The sequence below is a fragment of the Acomys minous genome (genome assembly GCF_964271855.1).
Source record: "Acomys minous genome assembly, chromosome: 6".
NCBI lineage: Eukaryota > Metazoa > Chordata > Mammalia > Rodentia > Muridae > Acomys > Acomys minous.
In genome coordinates, this window is record NC_140487.1 from 127540159 (window position 1) to 127559103 (window position 18945).

Below are 18945 nucleotides of genomic sequence, written 5' to 3' on the forward strand. Positions count from 1 at the left end.
TGAATCCCTTCACAGCACTCTTCCCTGCTCTTCTGAACAGCCCATGTGTGCACGATGCCCCACAAGATCGGATTTGTAGTGGTCAGCTCCTCTGGACATGAAGATGGCTTCAGTGCCCGGGAACTGATGATCCACGCTCCGACTGTCAGTGGGTGGAGGTCACCAAAGTAAGGCTGGACTGAGGGGCAGGGCCGGGAGCGTGTCTCTGAGTCTGAATGCATGGCACGGTCTACAGCCCATGATCTGAAACCGTGAAATGCATGTCTAGTCAGCTTCATAGTATACTTCAGTGAAAACTAAATTAAATCATTACAATTCAAGTGCATTTTCCTCCTGGAGTTTCTGAAGGGACCCAACGAGCAGGACCCCTCCCCTCTGCCTGAGCCTGAGGGGCTGGAGAGCTAAGACAGGTGGGTTAGAGCAGCATTTGTTGAGGCTGCAGGTGCTGAGCTTCCTGCCACACACTCCTCCCAGGAATGCTATAGCCAGGTGTCTCTGGCAAGGCCAGGGCAGGCCCCACCCCCAGCCACACCCACTTTCCTCCCAAGCTCAGTGGTCTCCTGCCTCCCTCCAGCTGGCAGGGTGATTCTTGCACTCTCCCTCCTGCATTTCCCTCTGCAGAGGGCTTCAGCATCAGCTGTGTCCGCCCTGCGGACATGAAGGAGTTAAATAGACATACAGGGCTTCCTTTGGATCGGCAGTTATGCAGGTCACACTGCAAGGTACTGTGGTCGTGGTGTGTATTCATTCTAGTAGCTTCCAGAGGACACAAAGGGCAGGGTGTGTACCCTGGCCAGGAGGCAAGGCAAGCAGCACCAGAATGGACACGGTATCCTGTCAGTGGGGGCTACAGAATGCACGCTCAGGGTGCTGGTGGGGATGGGGGAAGTTCCTGCCGTGTCTTCCTCTGGGCCTTCGGATCCAGACTTAGACTCTTCAGAGCAAGAGATTCAAGCAGAGTGTGGCATGTGCTGACGACTCGAGATGAGTTCTTTATATTTATTGTATGTTGTGTCCATGCATGTGACACTGCATGCGTGTTGAGGCCAGAGGTCAGTTGTGAGACCCATTTTTTCTTATCACCCTGCGGGTCCCAGTGTCAAGCTCACCTTCACCCCCTGAGCCGTTGTTATTCGGAGCAATCTGCCCCTGGCAGTGTGTGAGGATGGGAGGCTTGGGGTGTGGCTCAGTGGGAGACAGAGGGGCCGTGATTGGAGAACCTGATGTGTTAGTGGTGCCAGGCTAGCTCTGCCCCACCCAGGCTGGGGGAGGTGGTTCTTCTCTTGAAGAGCCCCACAGGAGCCTCAGCCAGTTATGGATTTCCTGATCCTGGCCAGAGTGCCCACACACACACACACACACACACACACACACACACACACACACACGTGCGTGCATGCACAGTTCACCAGGCACAGTGATGTTGGTACTTGTGAAGGGAGGGGCCTTTCCTGACCACCCGTCCTTCAGAGCTCCTTGTCCACGTGCCACAGTGCCTGCCAGCTAGTGTACTGCTGAGCTGTGGCCGTGCCTTGCTGTGTGGGTTCCTTACGATGGAAGTGGTGCCCTAGCCAAGTCTTACATGGAGTTCATGCAGTCTGTGGGTCCTAAGCCAAATTAGAGGCTTCGCCTCAGCCTGCCCTGGAGCACTGAGCACACCCGAGGTCACCTTCTGCATGTTGACAGCAGGTGTTTTCTAGAGTCCTCAGGCTCCTGCAGGGACCCTGGCTCTGCCTGGCCTGCTCGTTGGCTTGTCAGTCCTGTCATCTTGAAGTCCCACAGGAGCCATTAGTCTTAACAGCCTGAGCTTAGGTCTGCAGGTGGCCAGCAGGGCCAGTCACCTTTAGGTCCAGCCTTTAAAAGGGAGGAAGCTACAGTCTTCTGATTGGGTGCAGGCTACCAGTGTGCTGCACCTCACACCCCACACCCAGCATGCTGCACCTCACACCCCACACCCAGCGTGCTGCACCTCACACCCCACACCCAGCGTGCTGCACCTCACACCCCACACCCAGCGTGCTGCACCTCACACCCCACACCCAGCGTGCTGCACCTCACACCCCACACCCAGCGTGCTGCACCTCACACCCCACACCCAGCGTGCTGCACCTCTCACCCCACACCCAGCGTGCTGCACCTCACACCCCACACCCAGCGTGCTGCACCTCACACCCCACACCCAGCGTGCTGCACCTCTCACCCCACACCCAGCGTGCTGCACCTCACACCCCACACCCAGCGTGCTGCACCTCACACCCCACACCCAGCGTGCTGCACCTCTCACCCCACACCCTGTGTGCTGCACCTCACACCCCACACCCAGCATGCTGCACCTCACACTGCCCTGCCTGGCAGCATCGCTCAGAAGCCCAGAAGTGCGTTTGCTTTCAGGTTCTGCGAGTTCCCCCAGGAGATTGTTCTCCAGATGGTGGAGAGGTGTCGGATAAGGAAGCTGCAGCTGCTCGCGCACCAGTACATGATCTCCAGCAAGGTCGAGTTCTACATCAGTGAGAGCCTGCCTGAGTACTTGGTGCCCTACCAGGCGGAGCGCTTCCGCAGGCTGGGGTAAGAGAGAAGCTCAGAGTGCACAGTGTGACACGCACGGGACGGCTCCATGCACACACCTGGGGTTTCATATGCCTAACTTCTGTGGGGCTCAGCAGGGCTGCTCCTCGGGTGGAGAGCTTCTCTCAAGGCGTCACTGGGAGCCCGACCCTGGGAGGGCCCTGGGTTTCATTTTAGGCCCTGTGCGGCTCGGTGGGAGCGGGATGGCTTTGTCAGCAGCACTTGAGTTGTGGCTCTCCTTTCAGCTACGTCTCTCTCTGTGATAATGAAAAGACAGGCTGCAAAGCCCGGGAACTCAAGTCTGTCTATGTGGATGCCGTGGGGCAGTTTCTTAAACTGATTTTTCACCAAAACCATGCCAACAAGTACAACATATATAATCAGGTAAGACTTGTGTGTGTGCTTGAGACTGCGCTGACACCATGGCAATACCCCGCCCTCTATGCCCTGTGGCTCCAAGCTCTGTGAGAGGACTGCTGTTCTCTGAAGCCAGGCTCTCCCCTGTGTCAACTCTGGGCACCAGAGTGACTGTACCAGACTTAGGTAAAAAGAGTGGGAAAAAGTTCCTAGAGGTTTCTGTGTCGTGTGTGTGTGTGTGTGTGTGTGTGTTAGCTTGATTGTTCCCTCTTCCTGTTTACACTTGCTGAAGCGCGCGCGACTGGCGGTCTGTTGTTTTGGCAGTGCGATCCAGACGGGCAGTGCCCATGGGAGCTGGCTTGCCAGTGGGCAGCCCAGCAGCACGGCCCACTCCAGCTGCGGAGGCAACACTGCCGCCCTGGCCTTCTTTAATGAGTGAACTGGAGTCAGGGCTGGGATGCAGCTCAGTGATAGCCTGCTTGCCCAGCACGCTCAAAGCCTAGTTGAATCCCCAAGACCCCTTCCCACCCTGAAAAAGGAAATCAAGTCAAAATCAGTCTTGTGTGCACACATTCATACCACGCGCTGCCTCTCCAACAACAGTGACTCTAGCAGGCAATGACTTACGAGGGGCCACTACATGACGAGGTCCATCGTGGCATGGCCTCATGGGAAATGGAGAGATCCTAACGTTGTCTCCTCCCACCCCGTTTGCGTGTGTCCACCAGTAGGAACTTGTTGCAGTTAATGTTTATTATTAGCCCTATAATTATCATTACAGCTGTATTTTCTAACCCGCTAGCAATCAGCGAAACACAGACACCTGTTATATTTAAAACAGCCTTAGTTAACCTGGGGCAGGGCAGATATTAATCCCCTAAACCACATCCCGTATGTGGCAGGGGTCCCACGCCCGCCCCATCACGCGCCATCTGCTTCTCATAATGTATTGACCTCCTTCGCATCCATAACCCCAAATACTTGTTAATGTTCTTCATCCACGCCAGCCATGTGCCTCTCCTCCTCCACCTCACCCATGGCGCCGGCCCCTGGCTTCTCTTCCTCCACCGCTCTCCTCCCAAAAGCCCAGGAGCCTTAGGCGTGCCTTTCCCGTTTGTCCTGCCCAGGTGTGTTGGCTTTTTAGTGGCCAAACAGGAACACAGTTTTAGACAAGGTTGCAAACCTTTTGGGGTATGTGAGTCCGCTCATTTGGGCAGCAACCAGACCAGACCCCAGTGGGAACTGGTTACAAACTTGCCCGCAATGGTGGGTGGGAAAGAGGAGCAGCAACTTCACCACCAGGTGAGAGGTGAGAATCAGCGCCTGCGTCAGTTAGCGTTCTTCTTACGGACAAACGTGGGCCTGGGCTCTGATCACTCTTCCCTGAGTGCTGGCTGCTTGGGAGACTCGGTTAAAGCTCTAGGTTAGCAGTTACTGGCAGACACCTGCCAACCGTGGCCACTTGTGAGCATTAGGGCACTTTCTGTTCACCTGTGGGACATCGCAGTCCTCTACCTTAGCGTGACGTCGCTGTCAGTGCCCGGGGAGTCCAGCATGCTGTCTGATAGCTAAAGGGCTTGAGGCACCTCAGACATTTCATAATTAATTTCTGCTGGTTTAACTATTTCTTAGGTGGCTTTGGTTGCAATAAATATCATTGGAGACCCTGCAGATTTTGGAGATGAAAACAATATTGTAAGTATGAAAGTTTCACTCCTAAAGAAATAAAAATCATTCCTGTGAGAAGGGACATCATTTCTTCTCCTCACGTCAATTCAGGAAGCCTCATACAGCAAGTGGATGACTGTCAGATAATTTAGCAACCGTTTCTTCAAGAATTTTAGCTGACAGCCGGGTGCAGTGGCACACACCTATAATCCCAGCACTAGGAGGCAGAGGCAGGTGGATCTCTGTGAGTTCAAGGCCAGCGTGGTCTACAAAGTGAGTCTAGGACAGCCAAGGCTACATAAGAGAAACCCTGTCTTGAAAAACCACAAAAAGAATTTTAGCTGCTCATCCAGAAGACTGGGACCACCGAGTCTTGTTTGAACCTCTCTATTAAACAGTTGTAAAATAAAGATTCATTTTGTCCTTTTATTTCCTGAGAGTCTAAGAAGGTATTTTGTTCCCAAAGACCTCTAGGGAGAAGCTGATTGACCATTACCTGGGCCACAGTCCCCACAATCCTGAGGACCCAGCCCTAGAAGGAACTTTTGCTGGGTAAGACCCCCTCCCCTGGCATTCATCATCTGGCAGCAGGTGGCTTGGGTTCCACCCGGGCCCTCCTTGCTTCTGGAGGAGGACAGACGGGCCTCAAGATGAGAGGCGCCGTTTCTTGCTCAAGGGTGGCTTAGAATGCACAGGCTGAGGTCTGCGCTCTAGGCGAGGTTGCCGGCCTCACTAGGGGAGGTGGAAATTGAGTTTTCCTCTGGGTGTTGTTTACAACTAGCTCTTTTAGAATGGGATTGCTATTCCAATGGCCTGTGGTGATACCACAGTGTTACAGCCCCTTGGTTAAGCTGCTGTACTAAGCACAGCAGAGGGTGTGGGCAGACACCTGAAACCAATTGGAAGGCAGGTCCAGTGAGATGCAGGCCCAGTGCGTGCTTCACTGGTAGTCAGCACCAAGCTAACGGCCATGGAGTGGGCTTCAGCAGCTGCCAAAACAGATCCACCAGCACTGCCTGGCTAGCAGTCAGGCCCTAGAATAGATGATGGATTTCCAGAGCTCGTGGTGGAGGAGTGGTACAGGACCCAGAGACACAGAGACACAGAGAGAGTGTGTGCATTTCCTGAATCAGAGACATTTATAGACCTTGGGCAGTGGGAGGGGTTTGAGGGTGAATGTGTCTGATTCACTGGACTAGAGGTGCCAGGATACTTGATTTACACGTGGTGGTGCAGCGCCTCATTTACACATGGTAGCATATGGTCCTATCACAAGAAGGAGAACACAGTTCTTAATTATCCTATGGGAGGGGGAAGAATTTCCAGATATGATTAGAGGTCATTTGCTGAAAGCTAAGATTTCCTTAGCATAGGGTGGGGTATTTCCAGGGGTCCCCAGTGGTTTGCTGAACAGGTTCTGCGGGGGTTAGGGGGTGAAAGGTCGGGCCTGTAATCTTCCCTGCTGGCTATGCGATGCTCCCTAGGGGATCTGGGTGTCCCCAGATCAGGCAAGGAGAGAACCCCACTGAGAAAGGAAGTCCATTGTTACAGACTGAGCTTAGCTGGCCATCCAGAAACACCAAACACCGGACTCCACCTTACAAAGCGGGTTGCACACTCTCCCATTCCTTTGCAAGATACTTTGTTAGCGCCTCAGACAGCCAAGAGGGTTGCACACTCCAGGTCAGGCAAGGCGTGTGTCAGGTGAGAGCGGATAAGGCGCTGGTTGGGTGGCCTTGTGTCTGTGCAAAGACTAATGTGTATCTTGCACACCTACGCTACTGTCGTTCAGAGATGCTTCAGTTCTGTGTGTTCAGCTGTTAGCAGAGGCCCCTGAGGACAGTGGTGCACTTGTCCAGCAAGCCTCAGCTCCCAGGCCTTGCTTCCAGGAGCCAGGTGTGCCCTCACCTGTATCACCACTGGGCAGCTCCTTCCTGGTGGCCACACCTTGGTCTCTGCCCTCCATGAAGCCCGAGTCTACAAAGTAGCTACGGCACACGGTTGCGTGCTCCAGCAGAGTTTCCCTCTTCAGTGGTGGGGTGGCCTTGCTGGTCCCCAGGATTCTGTGGAAGCAGAGGGTTGTAAGACACCTGTGTGAGTGTCAGTGCTGAAATTCATTGTGTGAGAACCCAGCTTGACCATGGGTTCTGCATGAGAGTGGGTGTGTCCCTGCCCTAGAAATTCTGATGGTGCTACCATGGAACTTTTGGGTTTGAGTTTGGGTTTGGGGGGTTGAGGTTTGCAGAAATACTTGTGTTGATTTCTGGAACATCAGAGCAAAATGATGTGTGTAGACTTACAAGCATAGTGTTGAGAGTTAATGTGCGCTGTCAGCCTTACGTTACCGAATAGAAGGGTTCAGAGCTGCCACAGCTGCCTGGCGGCAAAGGGCCTGATTAGAGGGTGCGAAGGGGCAGAAAGGAACCTGGGGGTTTTTATACCATGCCCAAGTTTCATTTGAGCTTATTATTATTCAAGTTTTCCAATAAATTATTTGTAACTAATAATATTTACATGAACTTTACCCAAGTCACAGCTTGTATGTGGCGCATTGCATGCAGCTGGTGTAGCAGGTACAACACCAGACACATCCCCTGAGGCTGTGTGGCATGCGCAGGCACGTGCTGTTGCTGCACGCTGTAGCCCCAGAAGGCGGCGTTCACTGCTGTGCTGTGAGACGCAAGATTGACAGTGGTGATGCAGGCAGCTCATGGATGCTGAGTGTGCCTGGAGCGTGGCCTGACGTGCTTCTCAGTGAGGCACCAGGACCCTGAGTCGGCTGCCTGGTGACCGGGTGAACAGGGCTGGGACCTTTCTTTCTGTGTGTTCAGCATGAGCTCTTGGCGCTCCCAACATGAAAGTGTCGCCTCTCTCCTTAGGAGATCTGACTATATCTCGCCACTGGACGACTTGGCGTTTGACATGTACCAAGACCCCGAAGTTGCCCAGATCATCCGCAGGCTGGATGAGAGGAAGCGGGAAGCTGTCAGGAAGGAGCGCTATGACCATGCAAAGCAGCTGAAGCAAGCGATCGCTGACTTACAGAAGGTGCAGCTTCTGAGACCCTCCCTCATCCGCCTGGGCTGCTCTCCTCCCACCACCCCAGGAGAGAGAGGCTCCTAAAGCCTGAGAAACACACCCGGAGCTGGCGTCCCTGGCAGGAGGGTGGGGGTCAAGGAGCACCTTGAAGGTGAAAATGTGGGGCTGGAGGTGGAGGTGTCCTGCTCCTCTGGGCTGGCTTGACCTGTGTGGGGCTCCAGAACACAGATCCCGCCCACCCACACTTGCTCTATGAGAGCAGACACCCATGGTGTGCCTGCAGGTCGGTGAGCGCCTAGGGCGCTATGAGGTGGAGAAGCGCTGTGCGGTGGAGAAAGAAGACTACGATCTGGCCAAGGAAAAGAAACAGCAGATGGCACGCTACCGCGCCCAGGTGTACGAACAGCTGGAACTGCATGGCCTCCTGCAGGGCGAGCCAGAGGTCAGAATGGGCCCTGGGGAGAGAGCAAGGAGCTAATCAGAGTTGAGCTCAGGCACTGTGAGTGTGTGGGCTAAAGCAGGTCCTCCCTGCCATGTGCAGTCAGCAGGTAGAGTTCACACAGAGGAGAAGGAGCCCCGGGTCTGAGAGATCTAGGCATTGCCACTCACCAGGAACTCCTCCAGACTGTCTCCATATTGTATGGGGTGTGGTACCTGCACCACACACCTTTGGGTGTGAAACATACTGGAATAGTGTGAGTGGGTAGAGACAGATTGCTAGCACAACACTCTGTCCCTAATGTTACAGCTAATCCAGGCAGATGATGGACACATGGCAGGTGAGGGAGGGGGCTCCATGCTGAGTGCAGGTGAGGGAGGGGGCTCCGTGCTCAGTGCAGGTGAGGGAGGGGGCTCCGTGCTCAGTGCAGGTGAGGGAGGGGGCTCCGTGCTCAGTGCCGGCTTCCAGTTTTCACAGCCCCACTGCCTAGCAACCAGTCCCAGGCTGGTGCTGATGGGATGTGTACCTCTGCTTTTCTGCCAAAGTGAGCAGCGCAGCATGGCTTCTGGGGCAGACCCTGCTTGTCTGCTCTGCCTGTTTGCATTGTGCAGAATCATTTGGCCAGCTGTGAACTGGAGGCTCGTGTCCCCTGCCTGCACCTGTGCTTCTAGCACAGCTATGTTTGTGAAACACACACAAGCACCCATGCTCATGCTGAGTCAGGCACAGGCCTGCTTTGTAGTCTGCACTCTAACTGTGGCCGACACAGGTGAGGAGATGCCGCGGTCCTGGGACATGGAGTGGCCATTGTGCGCTCATGAGCTTCTCATACTTCTCTCGGCTGGGGTTCCTCTCTCAGCACAGCCTTCCTCCAGTCAGATGATCTGAGGCTCTTTGTCCCGTCTTTCCTCAGGTGCAGAGGCCTTTCGCTTTGCCCCTCCAGCCCCTTGGGTCTCCCAGCAGTCCTCAACACTGGAAAGCAGTGTCCTCACTCCCACGCACAGAAGAGCTGGTAGCAGAAGACACGTTTGCTGGTCCAGTCCTGCAGGAAAAGCCCTTGGCATCTTCTCAGCATTCGGCAGTGGGCCAGTCCCCGCCTGCCGCAGGCCCTGCCCCAAGGAGCCATGTAAGTGATCCACTGCAGTGTGATGTTCTCAGCAGCGTCCTGAGGGCCTGGGTTGTCCTGGGCACTAATCTCAAAGCACAGCACATGCCTTCCTCAGGAGGGAGCTGAAGCCCTGGCCAGACAGAGCAGCAGAAGCCACTGGCTGGCCACCCCACCCCACCCCACACACTCCCCAGGCCTGCCCGTCAGACCCATCTTTTGAGCCCCTGGTTTTTATATGCTTCAAGCATCGCTGTGCAGGTGCTCTCCAGAGCCGAGGCAGGCCTGCCGCCAGTGCAGCTTGCACTGCGTAGCAAGTCCCAGGACATCCAGGCTATGGAGAGATCCTGCCCCAAAATCAGCGGGTGAATCCCCTCTGTGTACTTTCCAGGCAGCCCCTGAGTCGTGTCCATGGTCCCCATGCCTTTAGAGCAGCGCTGTAACAGGAAACCCAAGCGAAAGCTGGGCACACAGTAGGCCCTGTGGCTTCGGGGTGGCTTCGACTCCCCAGCTCCTTGTCTTCCTAGACTGTCTACTGTCACAGGGAATACTGACAAGGCTTCTCACGTCAGCCACACAGGCCAGCCTCTGACACAGCAGCAAAGGAGATGCCTGTGTGGCCGGCCCCACCAGGCCTCTCAGAGCATGTCAGTGTACAACAGAGGGGCCTGTGCGCATGTGTCAGCTTAGGTAGCGCTGCCTCTGCGCCTAGTGCTCATGTTGTCTCAGAGTTTCACACTTTGATTTCAGACTTTGAGAAACTTACTCTCACAGGTGTGCGCTCACCTTGCTGCCTTAGCGAGCGTCAGAGGAGTTGTCACCATGCATCTGTGTCCAGTCAGGAGTGCTGCCTCTCTGCTCTCACTGCTGTGCCTTTGTCTGACTGGACAGGGCTGTGAGGACAGAAGGTGCGTCCTCAGCTGTGTAGCCACCACGGACACTGCCTGGTGACTTAGGTGCCGGAGCCCCAGCGCAGAGGAAGCTTGTTACAGACCGCGTCCCTGGGAGGTGGTGTGTTCTGAGGCCTCCAGATAGTGAGCTTCTCTATTGCGCTGTGTAGTATGGAAAAAGAATGTCAGCTAACTAGTCTGAAAAGCAGCGGATGACCTCTCCGCTGTGAGAGCTGAACTGAAAGGGCTGCAGCTTTGGACAGGAGTTGAGAGCTTCATCCGGCGTTTCCAGTTACTCCTCTAGCCTGCGGCTGCTCACACTCAGCAGAGACGGCGCCTGAGACTTCTCCCCGTAGCCCATCAGGCTGTGGAGGAGCCGTCCTGGCAGAGCAGCCACCCACAGCACTGTGCTCCTCTGCTCGCCTGCAGGTGGAGGTCCTGCCCTATGATGAACGGCCTCTTCCTGTTGCTCGAAAGCAGCTGGGGGAAGCATGCGCAGAGCCAGAAGTGAGAGAGGCCGACAGCAGTGATGTCCGGAGGCAGGGCGGCTCAGGAGAGCCGGAGCCCTTGACAGAGAAGGCCTTGAGAGAAGCCAGCGCTGCCATCGACATCTTAGGCGAAGCCTTGGTAAAAAAAGGAAAACCAAGTTATGCACACAGTGGCATGCACGTGTGCGTGTACACACAAACACCACATAGAGAAAGAAGGGAAAACAGCTGCACGTTTTTAAAAATTGTTTAACCTGTGTGTCTGTCTGTGTCTATGTCTGTGTATGTGACTGTGTCTGTCTGTGTCTCTGAGTGTGTGTTTATATGTATGGGTCTGTGTGTCTGCGTTTCTGTGTGTGTGTATGTCTGTGTCTGCACGTCTTTGTGTTTGTATGTGTGTCTGTCTGTCTGCGAGTTACACATCCTGCCATTCACGTGTGGAGGTCAGCTTGCAAGAGTCTGCAGTCCTTTGTCACTTCTCAGTTTCCCATTAGCACAGCTCTACCTCTCGCTCAGCAGAGGCCTCCCTACTAGAAAAGAGCTTTAAGTGCAAGATGGCAGTCTGGGGCGGCTGTGGTGCTGGGCAGGATGCCTCCTGAAGTAAGGCAGGACCACTGTTTTCCTGGCAGGTGGCTGGGGCCTATTCCAAGATGTGGTCCTGCCGAGAAGATGCGCTGCTGGCCTTGTACAAGAAGCTGATGGAGATGCCTGTTGGAACCCAGAAGGAAGATTTGAAAAACATACTCAGAGCATCTGTCTTTCTTATCAGAAGAGCCATAAAGGACATCGTGACCTCAGTGAGTCCCTCAGCCTGCTGTTCCCAGGTCACTGAGAGAACCGTGACTTAGCTCTCAGTGAGGCCAGGAGTGAGGTTTCTCCAGCTCCAGGGTAACTGACAGGAGGGAAATGCCAAACTGCCCGGCGGCTTCCCCAGCTCTGCACAGCTCTGAGCTCCCAGCTTCCTCAGCGCAGAGGCCGAGTCTCCACAAACAGCTTTCGGCTGTCCTTTTCATGAGCCTTGAGGGCTGGGAGTCGTTCCTTTTTGTAGCTCTGAGGGTGGGTGCAGCTCAGGAGTGGCAAGCTGGCATCACATGGTCAAGAGTGTCGGATGGTGAGGGAGTTTATGGGACCTAGTGACCTGCAGTGAGAACGGCTTGGTGCTGTGCTGGAAGCAGCTTGTGCCGAGTGTCCACACACTGGCTGCTGATGTCCTGTTTCCTCTTGAACTCCACCACAGGCTCTGATCTCTTACCTCATTTTCTTCAGGTCTTTCAGGCCTCACTGAAATTGCTGAAAATGATAATTACACAGTATATTCCCAAGCACAAGCTAAGCAAACTCGAAACGACGCACTGTGTAGAAAGAACTATTCCCCTTTTGCTCACCAGAACCGGAGACTCCTCTGCCCGCCTCCGCGTCATGGCTTTGAATTTCATCCAGGTATGAGCGTCCCTCGTCTTCCTGTTGGTGTCTGACTCCGCCTTGCGGGGGTGAGGCGCCTGCACTGTGCTCATCTTCCTGTAGTTGTCTGACTCCGCCTTGCAGGGGTGAGGCGCCTGCACTGTGCTCATCTTCCTGTAGTTGTCTGACTCTGCCTTACATGGTGAGGCGCCTGCACTGTGCTCATCTTCCTGTAGTTGTCTGACTCCGCCTTGCGGGGGTGAGGCGCCTGCACTGTGCTCATCTTCCTGTAGTTGTCTGACTCCGCCTTGCGGGGGTGAGGCGCCTGCACTGTGCTCATCTTCCTGTAGTTGTCTGACTCTGCCTTGCGGGGGTGAGGCGCCTGCACTGTGCTCATCTTCCTGTAGCTGTCTGACTCCGCCTTGCGGGGGTGAGGCGCCTGCACTGTGCTCATCTTCCTGTAGTTGTCTGACTCTGTCTTGCATGGTGAGGCGCCTGCACTGTGCTCATCTTCCTGTTGGTGTCTGACTCCGCCTTGCGGGGGTGAGGCGCCTGCACTGTGCTCATCTTCCTGTAGTTGTCTGACTCTGCCTTGCGGGGGTGAGGCGCCTGCACTGTGCTCATCTTCCTGTAGTTGTCTGACTTTGCCTTGCATGGTGAGGCGCCTGCACTGTGCTCATCTTCCTGTTGGTGTCTGACTCCGCCTTGCGGGGGTGAGGCGCCTGCACTGTGCTCATCTTCCTGTAGTTGTCTGACTCTGCCTTACATGGTGAGGCGCCTGCACTGTGCTCATCTTCCTGTAGTTGTCTGACTCTGCCTTGCATGGTGAGGCGCCTGCACTGTGCTCATCTTCCTGTAGTTGTCTGACTCCGCCTTGCGGGGGTGAGGCGCCTGCACTGTGCTCATCTCCTGTAGTTGTCTGACTCTGCCTTGCATGGTGAGGCGCTTGCACTGTGCTCCCTAGTGCAGGCTGGGATGAGCTTCCTCTAGACTTGAGAGGCTCATTCTATGGCGATGGATGGACTTGGACTCACTGTGTAGTCCAGGCTGGCTCCTTCAGACTCAGTGGCCTTCCTTCCTGCCTTGCTTTCCCAGTGCTCACATTGCAGGCATGATCCCACACCCAGCTTATTGGAGATAAAAATAATGAATGTATAAAGCTAGGGAGATGGCTCAGCAGTTTGACTCCCCGTAAAAGTCCCTAGAGCCTACATGATACCAGGTGGGCATGGTGGCTTGCCTCAATCCCAACCTTGGAAAGCGGAGATAGGATCTATGCAGCAAGCTGTCTGGCAAGTCTAGCCAGCTTGGCAGTCACAGGACTGATTAAGAGACCCTGCCTCAAAATAAGGTGGAAGAGCTCTAGAGAAAGATTCCCTGAAATCACCTCAGGCCTCAACATGCATGGACACACATGCCAGCATTCATGGACACACGTGCCAGCATGCATGGACACACATGCACACCATTCACATGAACAAAATAAAGGACTGCGAAAGGCTTAGTGAGTAAAGGTGCCACCAAGCCTGACATCCTGAGTTCAGTGCTGAGATGGACCCACAGGGTTGAAGGAGAAAGCTCCAGCACACTGTCTCCTGATCTCCACTCCCACTATGGCGTGCTCATACCCACACATAGGCACAGACAGAATAAACAACAGCATCATCACCCAGAGGACTATTAACAAAGGAAGAACAGAATAAACGTACTACCGTTTTAGTATGTTTCCATTCCTTCCCCAGACATGCTTACTGGGAACTGAGTGTGTGTGAAGAATGAGCACAGTCTGTGAAATCCTGTGGAAATACCTTTGGCTTGATTTGAGTCAGCTGATGACAAGCACATGTACATCAGGAAGCTCGGGTTTGGGCTGGTTTGTTTGTCTTACTTAATCACTTTACAGCCTGATGCCAGCCCTTCCCCCTCTACTTCTAGAGAAGGGGAACCTCTCAGGGGTACCAACCTCTTTTTCTTACTATGGGACAGGGTCTCATGTAACCAGGGTTCACCTAGAACCTTTTGTGTCACCAAGGATGGCCTTGAACTAGACAGTGTTCCTGCCTTGGCCTCCCAAGTACAGGATTACAGGTGTGCACCGCCCAGCTGACTTTGGGACCCTTAAGTGAAGCTTCATATCTGGACTTGAGAAAATCTAAGAATTCCTTAAAAATTGAAGCAAAGTTTTGTGTGTATATACATCTGTCTTAGAGCGTTTGTCTTTTTGTGGGGGAGGGGTTTGGTTTTTTGTTTGGTTTGGTTTTGGTTTTGGTTTTTCGAGACAGGGTCTCTCTGTGTGGCCTTGGCTGTCCTGGACTCACTTTGTAGACCAGGCTGGCCTCGAACTCATAGAGATCCGCCTGCCTCTGCCTCCCGAGTGCTGGGATTACAAGCGTGCGCCACCACACCCCGCTCCACTTTTGTTATTTCTTAGCATGTGAAGAATCTAAGACCTGGTTTTATTAAGAAATTTAATGTTTAGGAAAAAAACAAACATGGAAAAAGTAAGTAAACAGAGCAGAAGTGAGTAAGTTGTTTTAGTCCTGTTTTTCTTAAGAGCCAGGTCTCTCTGTGTCGCCCAGGCCACCTGCTCCTGGGCACACGTGATCCTCTCACCACAGCAGAGCTGCCAGCGCACCTTGGTGGTTTAACCCTACAGCCATGCTACCCTTGACTCGTAATCCCTGACCTCAGCCTCTTCTGTGTGGGGCTCCCAGGTGCGGCTCCCTCTGTTTGAGGCAATCTTGTGCAGACATTACCGGTAAGGCTGGAGAGACGCTCGGTAAAGAGCAATTGCTGCTCTTCCAGAGGACTGCAATTGGGCTCCCAGCTCCCGTGTGTGGGTTCTCACGCCCTCCTGTGAGGCCAGCTCCACACGACCCATCAGCCTCTTCCAGCCTCCACGGACACCTGCCCTCACGTGGCATACACACACAGACACACTCACACATTAAAGATAATAAACTTTCAAAGACCCCAGGTTAACTGGCCTTGAGCCTCCATGCTCAGGCCCCCCTGTTTCAGGAAGCTGCTGTCGTGGTCGCTGAAGGCCGCGTTTACCATGCCTTGTCCTTGGAATCTGAGCTGTCACACGTGGGCCCACGTACAAAGAGAGCTTGTTACGCACACTGAGCATGCCGGGTGGGTTCAAGGAGGCCCAGGCTACATAGTGAGACCCAACAACAGAAGCAGCAGGCAGCCCTTGTGTTCTTTCACTCTGCTCACCAGTGATCTGCTCGACCAGAGAGTTGTTGACACTCGGTGCTAAATTCAGCTCTACGACATCCTTCCAGATGCTAAATTCAGAAAAGGTTTGCTGAGGCTGAGATAGCAAGAACAGGTTTCCACTGTTCCCTGTAAAGTTCTGTTGGTTTCCTGTGCCTCAGGTAGGTAGTGCGACTCTAGTTGTTTCCCAGAATCCCCAGCTCCCACTCATAACTCCTGCAGCTTGTCATTGTCCCTTTATGTCCCAGTCTGTTCCCGTCATTGTTCAGAGCGTCAGGCTGCTATGTTGCACTAAGTGACTTCCAACTTCTGCCTGTAAAATTAACAAACCATGGTGCATTTTCTAGGAAATGGCCTTGTTTAAGGAGGTGAAGTCCCTGCAGCTCGTTCCATCTTATTTGGTGCAGCCACTGAAGGCCAACGCCTCCGTTCACCTAGCAGTGAGCCAGGCGGACCTCCTGGCCCGGCTGCTGAGGGACCTGGGCACGGGAAGCTCAGGCTTCACCGTGGACAGTGTGATGAAGGTGAGCCGCCTCACGTGGCACGACACTGGCCCAGTGCCACAGTTCAGAGCAGAGCTGTCTAGTCCGTGTCTGAGCGTGTAGAGTGCACAGGGCATTATCCACAGTGAGGAGCAGGTCATGAGGGTCACTCTTAGGGAGCTGACTGGGTGCTCACCTGGCAAGCACAAAGCCCAGCTTCAGTCCCATACAGCAGGCTGTGCACGCCTGTAATCCCATAACACTGCATACAGCAGGCTGTGCTGTAATCCCAGATTCAATCTCAACACTGCATACAGCAGGCTGTGCATGCCTGTAATCCCACAACACTGCATACAGCAGGCTGTGCACACCTGTAATCCCACAGCACTGCATACAGCAGGCTGTGCACTCCTGTAATCCCAGGTTCAATCTCAACACTGCATACAGCAGGCTGTGCATGCCTGTAATCCCACAACACTGCATACAGCAGTCTGTGCACGCCTGTAATCCCACAACACTGCATACAGCAGGCTGTGCTGTAATCCCAGAACTCAGGACGTAAATGCAGGAGAGTCAGGGTTATCCCTAGCTACATAGTAAGTTTGAGGCTAGCCTAGGCTATATGAGATGTTGTCTCAAAAAAAAAACTGGAAAAGAAAATTTTCTTTGCCTAAGAATACATGATGCCTACCCTGGTCTCCTGCCTAGACCGCTGCCAGACACTTTGAAGGCATCCATTGTTTCATGGCTGAGCTCCAGAGCCCATGGTAGAGGACCCGTGGGTGTGAGGCCAAGTCTGAAGTGAAGCAAACACCTGTGGGACACCGGTGGCTGCCATCACATCAGCTTCATTTGCTGACACAAAGGAAAGGAAAGAGGGTTACCGGAGACTTCAGGAATGCGGGGTGGGACCATGGGGAGGCTCAAGGGAAGGTGGACCAAAGGCTCTGGTGTGAGAATACCGCAAACAGCCAGGTGTGGGGCAGGACCCAAGAGTGGGGCTCGGAATGAGCCCTTCAGAAGTGTGGGAGCAGGAGGCCTAGGTCCCAGCAACACTGGGGAGGCATTGACCTCTGACATGGCAATGCCAGCCTGACAGCAACACAGCTAAGGTGAGAGAGCTCAGGGTCACGCAAGCATGTTGCTGAGCACCGGTGGAGCAGAAGGCAGGGAACTGTTTACAGCAGCTATGCACAGGGCTCTTGTTGATGTGGAGGTGCACATTGCCTTTCTTTCTTTGTGTGTTTGTGTGTGCATGTGTGCATGCTGCAGTGTGAGAATAACACCTAAGACTCTCCTTCCTCCATGGCCCCAAGGCTAGAACTCAGGCAGCAATAAAGGTGGGTACCATTACTCGCAGAGCCATCGCCCAGTATTTTTAGTGGTGTACAATTACAGTGCTGGGGACAGACCACATAAGGAAGTTAGGTGCTGTCTACACCAGCTGCACCCCCAGCATGCTGCTCATGATGCTAACACAGTAACCCTGCAGAGACACACTCTGCAGAGTGACAGCCTGTGGGCAACAGCACACACCAGCTGCAGGAGGATGCACACCTCCAGGCAGGGACAAAACAGCCTGGGAAACAGGAAGAGGGCACAAGAGAGCCAGTGTTCTGCTCCTTACGAACAAAGATCTCACAGAGGCTTGGCAAACCGTTACCCTACCTGACCTAGGTTTGCCATAGTCCCCTATATATTTGAAGTCTTTCATAATAGGGAGTTTGTAGATGGATGTAAGTTAAAGAATGCTTCATAGCACTCTAATGGAAAGAGAACAGTGTAACCCTGGACTTGAGTGTGCGTGTGCCAGGATATTGAAGAGAACTGCTGTGGCTCCTCTCTTGTCACCTCCCTGCCTCCCTTTGTTTGCCAAGTCTTTGCAGTGTCCCTCGGTCACTTTTGTGCTGTGAGACGTTAACTCTGTTGTTCGGCAGCAGTGATGAGACTGTTTTCTTTGCAGTTTGCAGTGAGCGCCCTGGGACACAGGGCATATGAGGTGCGAGAGACAGCCGTCAGGATCATCCTGGACATGTACAGGCAGCACCCTGCACTCACCCTGGACCACCTTCCTCCAGATGACAGCAGCACACGCAGGGACCTCCTCTACAAAGCCATCTTTGAGGGGTTTGCTAAAATAGATGGCAGGCCAACTGAGGCTGAGGTCAGGGTGAGTTGGCCTCATGAATTGATGAAGCTGCAGTCTGTGTTTAGGAAGTAAGCTGGAGCACACAGCAGCCCTGCTGCCTCATACCCGCAGTCTCAGCATGGGAGGCGGAGCTGAGAGCACTGCTATGAAACTGGCCAGACTGAGCTAGAAGGAGGAGGAGAAAGAGAAGGGAAAATACAATGCTACTTGAGACGTGAACAAATGGCTAATTTTTGTCTGGAGGACCCCCATGTGGAGAAGCAGGCTGTAGTGGGAAGCTAGTCCCTAGCCGGGCCCTGCTGTGTGTGTCCTGCCTCTGCACTGTGGGGCCAGTGCTTCTGTGTCTGGGAAGAGCAGGGTTAGCAATGCACAGACCTTTAGGAAACTACTGGAGAATTTACTTTTAATATGAGTTATATTCTTATCACCAAATTTAGAAGCTATAATTTGTCTCCCAATGTCTGAAGCTACCCCAAGAAAGCTCTCCTAGTCGGGAAAATGGTTTGTGTGTGTGTGTGTGTTTTTTAATAGGCCCAGAAAAGAGCGGCCATGAGAGAAGCAGAAAAGCAAAAGCAGGAAGAGATGAAGGCGCTGCAGGGCCAGCTGGCAGCACTGAGAGAGGCCCAGGCTGCGGTCCAGGTAAGAACTCGGCCACGCCTCCCTCCAAGTGCGGTGCAGCAATGCCAGCGGCATCCTCGCCTTTTCTAGGTTTGGATGTAAAAGTAGCTCTGATTGTCCTGGCGCAGTCGTCACCTGGGAGGCTCACTGCCTCCTCCTGCTCACCTAGGCCTAGTTCTGGAAGCTTCTAGCCTCCACACAATCTAACCTAGGCCTAGAATGTATTCAGCCTTTGATACTCGCTGCTTAATAAGCTCACCCTTGTTCTTTCTGAGCTCTGGGCTGCATGACTGAACTCAGCTGTTCTGGCTCAAACTCCTCTCCCAGCTGACTTATTTAATCTGGCTTCTCTCTTGGCCCAGAATTGCTCTGTTTGGCCTTAAACTAACTCAGCAGTCTGCTTAATCTTCTGGATTTTTCTCATTTTCTAGTTTGTTTCATCTTCACCTGAGTTCTCTCTCTGCAACCTATCTCTCTATTACTGTCCTGGTAAAACTGCCTCCTCTCTCTCTGATAAAACTG

General features: G+C 53.6%; 1 protein-coding gene across 6 annotated transcripts in view; it reads left to right on the forward strand.

Moving 5' to 3' along the window:
- The window catches only part of CEP104 (centrosomal protein 104), a gene marked incomplete at its 5' end in the record, with an annotated part of 35793 nt that overhangs the window by 3679 nt on the left and 13169 nt on the right, over positions 1–18945 (forward strand). For 2 of the 6 annotated variants that reach the window (XM_084788226.1, XM_084788228.1), the window contains 14 exons: positions 16–167; positions 2392–2565; positions 2811–2949; positions 4555–4617; positions 5057–5142; positions 7470–7638; positions 7913–8071; positions 8982–9194; positions 10493–10690; positions 11181–11348; positions 11818–11991; positions 15522–15698; positions 17620–17826; positions 18337–18444. In XM_084788226.1, coding sequence (XP_084644352.1) covers positions 55–167; positions 2392–2565; positions 2811–2949; positions 4555–4617; positions 5057–5142; positions 7470–7638; positions 7913–8071; positions 8982–9194; positions 10493–10690; positions 11181–11348; positions 11818–11991; positions 15522–15698; positions 17620–17826; positions 18337–18444 — 2148 coding nt within the window. Of the gene's footprint in view, positions 1–15; positions 168–2391; positions 2566–2810; positions 2950–4554; positions 4618–5056; positions 5143–6043; positions 6295–7469; positions 7639–7912; positions 8072–8981; positions 9195–10492; positions 10691–11180; positions 11349–11817; positions 11992–15521; positions 15699–17619; positions 17827–18336; positions 18445–18945 lie in introns of those variants that run through there. The other 4 variants (XM_084788224.1, XM_084788225.1, XM_084788227.1 and 1 more) reach the window with 3 other exon arrangements.